This window comes from Natrix helvetica, assembly GCF_964273705.1.
Source record: "Natrix helvetica genome assembly, chromosome: 4".
NCBI classification, from domain to species: domain Eukaryota; kingdom Metazoa; phylum Chordata; class Lepidosauria; order Squamata; family Natricidae; genus Natrix; species Natrix helvetica.
Window position 1 is genome coordinate 109,129,536 of NC_138550.1, and position 12,425 is coordinate 109,141,960.

The following is a 12,425-nucleotide window of genomic DNA, read 5'->3' on the forward strand; positions in this document are numbered from 1 at the left end:
ATGGTTTAGAAAGCAAGAAGCAATGGATCAAAGCCATCCACAGATTAAATGAGAAGGAAAAGCAGAGCTAATATGCTAATACAATGCAGAATATAAAATATGGTAACAGAGAGATTTGGAATATAATACTGTATTCACAATTCACCTTATAACTTTTATAACTTCTGTTTTATTTTTATTTTTCTGAATGATGCTTGACCCAAAATATAGTTCACACAGATTGCTAGAAAGCCTCTAAAGTCGTAATGGCTGTTCCCCCAGCTCAGCTCCACTATGCATGTGTGTGCGCCTCCTGCCGGCCATCTGGTTTTGGGGTCTCTGCCACACAGGGCACATGCAGGAGATGTGCGCACATGCATGGGGGAGCAGGGGGCATGCATGCATGTGCGAGGAAGGGGGGCATAGAGTGGTCACACGTGCATGCCATTAAACATTCATGCAGCCTTCTGCCTGGAAATAAAGTTAAGACTATTTGTAAATAAGAAATTATTACCTGCGCAACGTGAGTGAACAATTGGAATATAAAGATTAACAATGATACATTGGTTATAATGATATAACTAGTACATATTTTATGTGTTCTTTAATGAAAGCTTAGGTAAAGTGAATATGTCCTCTACTAAAGTAAGAAACAACAGGACAAAGTACATTTGTTGCCATATAAAATAATTGGAAATTGATTTAAGTTAAAAAGAACATCTTCAATTTTGGTTTTGTTCTAACTACTTTGGCATGCATGGAAGAACATATTGCAATGTGGGCTTTTACTTTAAAAAGTATAAGTACTTACAAAATAAATAGAAACTATGGATTCTCCAGGAAAACCAACCAACCTAACAAAACTAGTCTCAGTGAAATCCCTCTTTAGTATCGCTGAAAATGCACAGTCCTTCTGCAATTCATATCAGAGGCATTGTACCAGGCTTTGTTAATTAGGTTATGATACATTATAAATGCATGATATTATATTTCAGCACACATACACATATTAATAATGCATGCTATTTACCTTTAGGTATATCCTTTACATATTTTAGAAAGATATATTTGTAAAATCAATGCAGTTTGCAAATCTGACTTTTTAAATTTCTAATCTATAAAGAAGCCTCTTTGTTTTATTTTCTTTTGCTTTGGCTATTTCACAAAATAGTACAAACAAAGCAAAACAAATCACCAAGCAGATGGCAGCTTACATAATGCTCCCTCTGAAGCATTAGTAGCTCTTTATTAAAGGTGTATTAGTGACTTAGAATAAATCAGTGTTCTACTTTTTGTGAAAAATTGGTTGTTAAAACTTCATTGTACTGTGCAAAATACATTCCCAAGAACTGAATTTGACTTTTATTTAAAGTCTGTTCATTTCTAAGGCTGCAAATTGTCCCCCCACCCCAACCTACTAACAAAAACTGTAAGTGAAAGAGAATTAGTTCTTAGAAATCACATAGTTTACTATTGAGCTGAACATGGGATAATGGGGACATGAAAAAGAGAATATAAGCCCTTTCCTTTCTTGTCACCTTTCTATCTCCATCCCAGTAAACATTCCCAGGTAGTTTTAAAACAACATAAATTGCAAGTTAAGATCAACAGGAACATTTTGGGATTAACATTTCTACTCAGGGAAGAAGTGACCTCTATTATCTGTAAAGGTCAAGCTGTGTTTCAATATCACTTGGAAAGATAGCAAAACCACAGCCACTCAATTCCTCTCCTAATTAAGACAAGGATATCAATTCCTGGCTATGAATCATGCAGAATATTTTCAGAGGTACCATGGGGAGGACGAAATGCTGGGAACGACAACACTACGGCAAATAAACCAAATCCGTATTGTTAACGTGACAGGCAGGTGCTTCAGTTTAAAATATTTAATGGACAATGGGCTTGTTAATTCTTTGGAGACTTTCTTTTTTAGTGTCATGGCTGCAACTCAAACATTTTTTTTTTAGGAACTGCACCTGATCTGAAAAGGCAATGCAGATCAACAGTCCCTCCACAGAGAATTCTAACAGACTTCACAGCATCTGCGAAATAAGCAGCATTAGCACTTCTGTGATTCATATAAAAATCTTCTAAACAAGGTTCCCCCCGCACAGACACAACTGGACAAAAGAGTCCTTTTTGAATGCTGTTAGATTCTGTGCCAATGAGGATGTCATTACAATATACATTATTTGTCAGTTTGTGTGAAACCCTCTGACTAATCAGATCTTCTGCCAATTCTACATTGTCACTATCTATCTCCGTACCTGTAGTCACACCAAGGACATCTGTAGGGTTTTTCCCCAGTATGTACACGTTTGTGTCGGGTCAGATGGGACTGGGTTGTGGAGGCGAAGTTACATTCATCACATTTAAATGGCTTCTCTCCTGAAAAATAAATAAATAAAAGCGATTCGTTTTTAGAAGTAGAAAAATCAAGGTTATTCTTTTAAATGTTTAACTGTGACCCAACAAGAATGAAAAATGGAAGGTTTTTTAAAAAATATACAACTTAACTGCAAATTATTTTACTTACTTCAATGTGTGTATTATGTACATTAACTGTTTTTCTCTGGCTTAAATGATTCTGTTATCACTGTGGCTTGTCACTTCCATAAAATCACTAGTTGTGTTGAATTGTATGTATTTAGCAGCCATACAAATCATCTGCTATGAATTAATTTGCATATATGCTATTCTATTGGATGTTTATCTGCTTTTAGCAAACAATACGGTGGAGATCAATCTTTGTTACAACTTGAAGCATATTAACACATTCTTTATGAATAACTTATCATTAACTAGTATTATTATGTGGTTGTATGTGTAGGCTAATGTACAGTGCCTAGACCATAAAATGAATTCACAGTAACAATTATTTCAAAAAGGAAAATTGTGATGTTATATTTTGAATCTTATCCCCAGGTAGGCCTCCACATGTGAATGTGAATGTCTTCCCACTTTCAGCTTTCAAGCCAACATGATTTCAAAAGACAGGACTGAGTTAGTTTTCAAACTGAACAGATGCTCAACAATTTATCACACAATAATGCACGTGGATAACTAGAAGCACTTGACTGGAAAGAGACTGGATGAACAAAATAATGGCAGGAGCTCAATCAGAAAAAGAGAAAATAAGAACATGCCTGGTATTAGCCCCAAATAATCCACTCTTTACTCTGGATCAAAGATCGCTCTGAGAGCAGATTTGCTAGTATACCTTTAACAACAGCTTAATATAAAATTTCCTTCATAGCAAAGCAGCTCTGCCAAGTTTATGCATATATTAAACAACCTAATTTGCACATTTACAAATAATTTGCACATAGCCCTAATATGCTAATCTGTGTTGAAGATACTGGGTGAAAGTAACAGGAGAAAAAACATGTGTCACTTTCAAAAATTCACTTTCATGATTTCTTAGAGGTGTGTGATGTGTATGTTAGGGGAGAATGGATGACTGCAATAGTGTTCATGAGAGGATATTATATTCTAGAACAAAAAAAAAATCCCTACTTTCAAATACGTATTGATGGTGACTAGTCTCTGGTAAACATCAATTCAGTGATCATATTCTCATGAAATTATAAGACAGAATTTGTTTTTAGTGGTGATAATGTACAAACTGATGCTGTTCCAATTGCTCTCAATAGGTAGTGCAAAGGGCTAGCTAACAAACCTAGAATAAGGCAGAATAGGAAGGAATCACTAGGGATTTGAAAGTAGACTATACTTTTTGTAACTGTGACAGAGAGAAAAATGTCTCTTCTTTTGTGCCCATCAAGTGTTGCCAAGACTCCAAATACCATCTGCATATCCTCAAGCAGGGAATGTGATCCTACATGCAAGGTGTGCATGACCAATACATGATCCAACTTAGAGCTTACCCCCTCCCCACCGTCCAATCTGGTATGTGTCACAGACCTTGACAATGCTTTACAAACACACACACACGGGGGGGGGGGGGGGGGGAGGGAGGGAGGGAGAGAGAGGGAGAGAGATTAGCTCAAGCTCATCCAGGGGTTAGTATCTGGATTTCCTCCATCTTACTCTAGCATCTTAACCATTATGCAGTAATGACTCTCTCATAGAATGCAAACAATTAATTAATTAAACTAATGCTTGTACTTTTTCCCCCCTATGATTCCTCTCTATGGATTCCACTTGATAAAAGTGTCCACAAAAGAGACCTAAAACAAGATGGAGTATCGACATCAGCAAGTATTGCGGGCCCAATTGGCAAAGGAAAGTTTAAGACCATATTGGTTAGAAACATGAAGAAGAGACCTTCATCCTGCAGTGGATAGACAATGGCGCTGATGATGACGACGACGTTTTTTTAAACTGCAGATTAAATTTTTCAGTATGTTCTAATGTTACTGCTCATTTTAATAAAATAATAATAATAATAAATATTTATTTCTTAGCCGCACCCTCTCCCGAAGGACTCGGGGCGGCGTACAATAAAACATATGAAATAAATATATAGACAAGACATACATATTACAAAAACATATACCAAGACATGTACAAGGAGGAGGTCGGTTAATGAATAAAAACAATAAAATACAATGTTTAGAAACCCCTAAGTAATTGAATGCAATGAAAATACCCAAATAAAAACCCGTCAGGAGCGATATAGTTAGATCAAAGTTGAGCTGGCCAGCTACTTGGAATAGGTGGGTCTTGAGCTTAATACGAAAGGAGCGGAGGTCAGAGGTATTCCTAATATCCGGAGGGAGGTCATTCCACAGGGCTGGGCCCGCCACAGAGAAGGCTCTACTCCTAGGCGCCGCCCCTCGACACTGTCTGGTGGACGGCACCTGGAGGAGGCCCTCTCTATTTTGTTTTACCCTGCTGTATTATTGCTTTCAAGGCCCACTGCTTCTATGATTTTATTTTAAAAAAAACATTTAAAAAAGTTAACAAACAAACAAAGCAATGTACAAGCCTTTACAGGTTTTGCTTCTGAATGGGGCTGAGTATAAATTGCATTTCAAAAGCCAGATCGTCATATATGGTTCTCTGATCCGTGAATACGGAGGTTTCACTCAAGATGGGGTCCCTGCTCTAGTTAATGAAGAGAGGAAATGTATGCATGAAAAGAGATGCAAATGAAGAATATCTTGAGCAGAAACTATAGAGGACCATAAGAAGGATTCACTGAGATTAATCTGAAACAAATGAAAGTCTTCCTCCGACAATACAGGAAGAATTAAGAACGAATTGACAATTTTTTTTTGAGAGAGAGAATGGTCAGTGTTCAGGGAAGTTGGTGAGATAGCTCACTTCCAATAAAACATACCACTGAAAATCTCGTGTAATTAGATTTTGAACATTCCTACAAATACTGGCTTTGTTAGAAGTTAATAACAATTCTCTTCAAACATCACATTCTCTCCTAATAAGCGTTTAATGAAAAAGCACAAAGCATACTGTGTTAGTTATAGTTGATATGGAATATTTTTTCTTTTTTTTTGTACTGGGTTGGGGGGGGGAGGTGAAAGCACAAGGCTACATATTACATTAAATTCAGTGCCAAGTACTGTAACTGCACATTAAAAGTCAAAGTGCAGTTCACATGAGAAATGGAAACGCAAAGTGAGCCACTCATCTGGATAAAATACATATATTATTAAATTTTCTCTCTTTATTACGTTGACCTATAAATGCCTAGATGTGCAAGACTGAAATGAGCAAATGGAACTGATCACACAAACAGGATCTGTGTAGGTCACATAAGCCACTGTCTTCAAAAATTCATGAGACTCTTTGAACAAAGGCACAAACTGTTGGAAGTATTTCTGTAGCTTCATAATAACTGTCTCAGAATTGTGATGTACGTGAAGTTTGGCTTTTCATATACATCAGGTTCTCCATACCTCGTGAAAGTTGATACACATCTGTGCACATGTGTTCTCTCTCTCTCTCTCTCTCTCTCTCTCACACACACACACACACACACACACTTTGCATTTCTGTTAGCTATGTAGATCAATCACCTTTCTATTTATAATCTTCCTCTCACCTTCCTCCCAACCCTATTAAGCAACAGCAGTGAAATCTTCCAATGTTTAAACAATAAAATAAAATTTCGCTTAAAATATATGGGAATTTGAACATAAGAAACCAAGGGATAACAGTCATTTGTTCTTAATACAATTAGGCCCAAATGATGAAATATGCATCATAATTTCACAATTCATGCTCTGCCTTTCCTATTTGTATTGTAACTTTGTATGTATGTAAACAAGAATAGGAGATGGTGTTTCAATGTGTGTTTCATTTTCATATATCCCTTGTTTACCTTCCCTTTCCCTACTCCCCAACTCACTGTAACAACCTGTGATAGTAAGAGGCATCTACCTAACCCGAAATCCAGAACCTGGTTCATTACATATAATTAAAAGATCAAAAGCACTGTCAGCAATATGTTAATGTAGCTAACAATGGTATTTAGGTTGATTAAGGATAGCATGAAAGGCCAAACGTCTCTAGGAAAAAAGACCAGATGAAGGAATGGCTCAACAGAGTAGTAAGTCAGAATCTTCTTCAGAAGCACATTTTTCTTAATAGGTAGATGTAAATAATGCTGTAACACATTACTTGTCTGTCTTATGATATATGACAACTACATCATATATTTTGAACTCTTTTCCAGCCAGCCAGCCAATCAAGTACCTAAAAGTGTTAAAACTACCCAAGAATAATTACAAAACCAAACACTCTGGGCAGTGGTAAAATTCATTTTTTTTTACTACCGGTTCTGTGGGTGTGGCTTTGTGGGCATGGCAGAGGAAGGATACTGCAAAATCTCCATTCCCACCCCACTCTACAGGAAGGATAATGCAAAATCCCCATTCCCACCCCACTCCATGGGAAGGATACTGCAAAATCTCCATTCCCACCCTACTCCACAGGAAGGATAATGCAAAATCTACATTCCCACCCCACTCCATGGGAAGGATACTGCAAAATCTCCATTCCCACCTCACTCCATGGGAAGGATACAGCAAAATCTCCATTCCCACCCCACTCCACAGGAAGGATAATGCAAAATCCCCATTCCCTCCCCACTCCTGGGGGAAGGATATTGCAAAATCTCCATTCCCACCCCACTCTGGGGTCAGCCAAAGATGGTATTTGCCGGTTCTCCAAACTACTCAAAATTTCCACTACCGGTTCTCCAGAACCTGCTGAATTTCACCCCTGACTCAGGGTCATAAACACAATTCAAGAACAATACACCATAGTAACCAGCAGATATCAACAAACAATGTGGCCAATGCCAGGAGTAACTGAAAAATTTGTAACCCCTTACGAAAGACTAACAGAGTCTGGAACATCCTAATTTCTGGAAGAATGCTTCTCCATAAGGCAGGTGCCAACACAGAGAAAGCATGGTTCTAACCTCCAACAAGATGGCAATGTTTAATGGAAGGGATCTTGGGTATATCCCCCTCAGCTAAAATTGGTAGGGCAAGCTGAGACAATACGAGATAGATGAGTCTTACTTTTACATAAGTGAACTATAAACAATAAATGGCACAATAATAATATGAATGAAATTGTAGATACTATAATATGTACATATTTCACATCAAAAACACAGTGGTGGTGATGGTCAATGTTCAAGATGACTATTTGTTAACTAAGTTTGCTTCAAAATATAGGAATGTAAATCGTTTCTAGTTTGCGACATCAAATCTATTTAATCATCTGGTTCAACCCAGAAAAGTTATATTAAAGAGGATTTAACTTAGGAGGACAAGCTATTAATAGGGAAGACTCTTTCTTTCTTAGACATGTCATCTAAGCATCAATATTGAATAATGCTTTACTTATTTTCCATATATACCGTAAATATCAAGTGAGGAGTTCAATGGCTACCAGAAATGATCCCTAATATATCTATACATCTCATAAGCCACGAAACCGTGTTTGCAACCAATGATCAGATACATGTTATGAATCTTCATAAATCTGTTTCTGAAGGAACTAATAGGAAGGATGTCTAGCCCTTTGTAAGCTATACCTCCCATAACTATACCTGGTGGGAAAGATTTTAGTTTTAAAGGTATGCAGTTGCATTGCCTGATCTCTGGTGTTTAGCTGCTACCTTCTACTGTACTAAAATTATTGCCAAGAATTGCATACAGGTAGTCCTCAACTTACAACAGTTCACTTAGTGACCGTTCAACATTACAATGGCACTGAAAAAAGTGACTTATCACCTTTTATCACACTTACAATGATTGCAGCATCCCTATGGTCGCATAATCAAAATTCAGATGCTTGGCAACTGGTTCATATTTATGACTGTTGCAGTGTCCTGGGGTCATGTGATCAGTTTTTGTGACCTTCTGACAAGCAAAGTCAATGAGGAAGCCAGATTCACTTAATAACCATGTTACTAATTTAACAAATGCAACAATTCACTTAACAACTGTGGCAAGAAAGATTCACTTAGCAACATAAATTTTGGACTCAATTGTGGTCGTAACTCAAGGACTACCTGTATGCAATTTCAATCTGCCTGAATATCTGTTTGCTAGCATCTGTTTATGCTTTTAATGATGCATGGGTCTCTTTCTATCATGAGTGGAAACAAACTTTTTTTGGCAAAAAAACCCAATGGACTGCACCTGGAAACAGTAATGAGGCTAAAGAGAATGGAGGTAAGGTCTGTGTATTTTTTAATGTTTTTGTTTGGGAGGAGTAATTTAAAAATATACATTAAACAGCTGCTGGTCTACCCTAAAAATTGGAGGAGGGGTGTTTAGCCCTCTGGACCCTGTAATAAGAATATGCAACATACATTTTTATCAAAAAAACAATAACACAAAAGCGGCAATTTTGCTTCAAGTGAACGATCTGAGTAAAATCCATACCCAAACTACATTGCATAAGACAACAATCATCTCTAGATCAGCAAGGCAGTCCTCTTTGGGGCCAGGCCTGAAAGAAAATCCCAAATTTTCAGAAATTCACTCTTCGAAGTCTACTCTTCTAAATAGTTCCAAGGACCCATGGCAGAAGGAAAATATACAAAGCATGAAAAATGAAAGAATTGGAGAGATAGTAGTAAAGAGTCCTCAAAGCACAAAGTCAATCCTCCCCCATTGTCAAGCATCTGTCAGACAAGAAAAGCACTCTGGTGGATATCAATTCACCTGATGCCTGGAAGATGAGGGGAGTGGGGAGGCTTATTAAGCTGGCCACGATTCCTAAACCACATGTGAAGATCGGCTGTCTTGCCCTTGAATCAAGGGTCTGTGACAGGTGATAAAAGTAAATCTTGAACCAGGAGATGTTTTGTGTCAACTCCCTAGACAGTTTGTATTGCAGCAGGGAATTATTTAAGCCATTTAGACCACTTTTGATACCTATCCCCTTCAAGCCTGTCTATAATTTGCTTGGGTACTCTGTGTACAAGGACAGCTGTGTCAAAGAACACAAAACACAAAATGGTGTTCTGAAGCAGGGTGCAACAAACAAAAGGAAAAGAAAGCAGGGTGAATGTGTGTGTGTGTGTGTGTGTGTGTGTGTGGAGGGAAGAGTCATGGCATCAGCCTGAGTACACTGAATACGGTGGAAGGTACATTGTACTGCTTTTGGGGAAGAAAGCAGGAGGAATAGGTAATTTTTCTCTGAAAGAATAATCTTTGATTGTTTGTGCCACAGAGGCGGATAAATGCCAAAAAGACAGATCCTTCTGTCTCCAAGATACTGTCCTATATAGTATAGAGTTAATAGCAAAGTAATAACAAGCCTCTGGTTGTGACATAAAACATAAACCCAGGCCAGCTGGATGTAGACTCCATGATCTATAACCTGTAAATGCCTGCATTCAGATACTCTGCCAGGGTGGGATAAACAAATAAATGCGAAATTGAATTGACATTTCACTCTATAAAATCAACTACGTCAATTAGAAGGAAAGAAATATTTCCATATTTAGGCAAAGGAAATAATATTGTCTCAGTGGACACATAAAGTAAATAGGTTCTCTATAGCAGGGATCCCCAAGTCCTGGTCCGTAGCTTGGCACTGAGCCACACAAACAAGCGAAGCCCCATCCGTGGGATACAGGCAACACACAAAACCACACCCTCTCCGATTTGCGGAAAAAAACTCTCTCCGTGGAACCGGTCCCTGGTGCCCAAAATGTTGGAAGCCCCTGCTCTATAGAACATGAACTGGGGCAGCATGAATTGCATCCAGGAGAAACAGATGCCTTTCCACTCAGTTCCATGAAGTTTGGCTGATTTCACATACTGTGCAACCCCAAAACATAGTTTGTTTTTGGTTTGGTATCTTGTGCAAAGTAAACCATTGTGGTTTGTACAGCACTATTGACTAAGCTAAGCCACTTAGCATGTGGTATGAATCAAGTCACTCGTGGTTTACTTAACAAATAATAGGATAATATCATACATGAATCCAATCATGTGGCCACTGATAAGTCAGCTTCAAGTCACCTTGTAATATGGGCATACAGAACTATCTGGCAGGTTTGCCAAGGGATTTAATTTAAAGTTCTACATAACAATATGTGATTATGACTACGATGAACACTATTAGCAGACACAGATGAAAGCAGAAAAAACTCAGTATTCAAATAAAAGGCTAACCATGTTGAAAAGTTTGGCTGTTCAAAATTCAGAATAAAACAGAATACTGCAAAAGTGAGCAAATATGACTATCATTATGAATAATATATACTATAATCTGATACTATGAGAAGAATATATGTACATTAGAAGAGAATTAAGGTCATTGCTGCACTGAGGGAAGAATCATTTGAGACACTTGTCTAGTTTATTCTGTGTATCATCCACTGGGGCATTCATCCAATCGACAGACTTCTTTTAACTGAGTGTACATACAGGGTAATAGCCACAAGCATGATTTCTACTCATGGTAGGTATCTATGAGACACATAACATTTTGTTATACAGTATACAAGTCATTTTACTTCTGTACGGAAATGACAACGTGTGGAACATCCTTTAAATGGAGAAAGAAAGAAAAAATTGCAGGCTGAAAAACACCTAAAATCTCACTAACCATTCTTTTCCCAGTATTACAATTACTGGAAAGTTCCCAAACTGGGAAAATTGGATTTTAATAACAATGGCATTTCTAGCTTACAAATCGAAAAATAAAATTGTACAAATGGCAGCTGCATGATATGAGTTTCAGAAAGAGGGTAGGTTTAATGTATATACCCCATTCATTGTGTCTTCCAATCTCATGATTTCTATATCTCATAGTTTCAAAAGGCTTACCCATAATTTGAACAACTGAGGTTAATAATACAAGGGCTTTTTGTCAATCCAGCTAACTGAAAAACTTTATCACATTTCACAGCCTGCCAAGAAACTGACCTTTCTCTGCCGGTACATACATTTTTTAACATTTTATAGCTGAAGTCCAAATAAAAGCAGTTATCTCTGTCAGCCAATGATAATCTAGAAAGCCTCTAAGAAGTGCCACTTCTAATTTCACAATAGAGGTGGCACAGAGAACAACACAATTTTCACAACAACATGCAAATTTTATTAAATTATGGTAATTATGCCTTGGCAAGCAATGCAAATTAGACATGGAGCTCCAGTACATATATTCCTATTTCTCAACGCTATAGAGGAATGTATAAAAATGGCTTCCTGTTGTTAACATTTTGATACATGGTATGAGTGAACACTGATTCAGATATGCATGTCCATTGCTGGATTACTGCAATAACTGTGCACGAGAAGTACATGATAACCATAGCATCACTGAAAGAATGTTCAAGTCATCTTAAACACAACATTAATCAAAGGGCTAAATTCGAACATTCATGCCTCTTCTCAAGTGATGTGAACAAGATCTGACTTGACAAACCAGGCTGCCACTACACTTATCAGCTATCTAAATAGTGTGCTTAAAGAAGGAAAATACTGCATTCATACATATATTACAATTTCTTGCAGTAACAAACTTTTGTTTGTTATTGAGCAAACAAATGGGTGTATGCAAAAAGTCATATCCACATGCATACATATACACAAAAATCTAACTGACAAAAAACTGTAAATTATGGAATGTTTTTACCATTAAATCCTATTTTCACTATTCATAGTAAAGGTAGTCCTCGACTTATACTTGCAAGTTGCTTGCTTTAGTGACTGTCCAAAGTTACAACGGCACTGAAAAAGTGACTCATGACCATTTTTCATACTTACTAATTTAATAACTGCAGTGATTCCCTTAACAAACGTGGCAAGAAAAGTCATAAAATGGGCCAAAACTCACTTAACACATTTCTCACTTAGCAACATAAATTTTGGGCTCAATTGTAGTCGTACATTGAGGACCATCTGAATATGGACTAAGCATGAAGATGAAACAGGATCCTACTTTTTACTTGACCTTCCAAGGTTGATAAGATAATT

General features: G+C 37.3%; 1 protein-coding gene across 1 annotated transcript in view; it reads right to left on the minus strand.

Moving 5' to 3' along the window:
- ZNF407 (zinc finger protein 407) overlaps positions 1–12,425 on the minus strand; it is a 380,727-nt gene that overhangs the window by 116,384 nt on the left and 251,918 nt on the right. Inside the window, exon 7 of the mRNA XM_081951166.1 lies at positions 2,250–2,370. Within this exon, the coding sequence (XP_081807292.1) occupies positions 2,250–2,370 (121 nt within the window). The remainder of the gene's footprint in view (positions 1–2,249; positions 2,371–12,425) is intronic.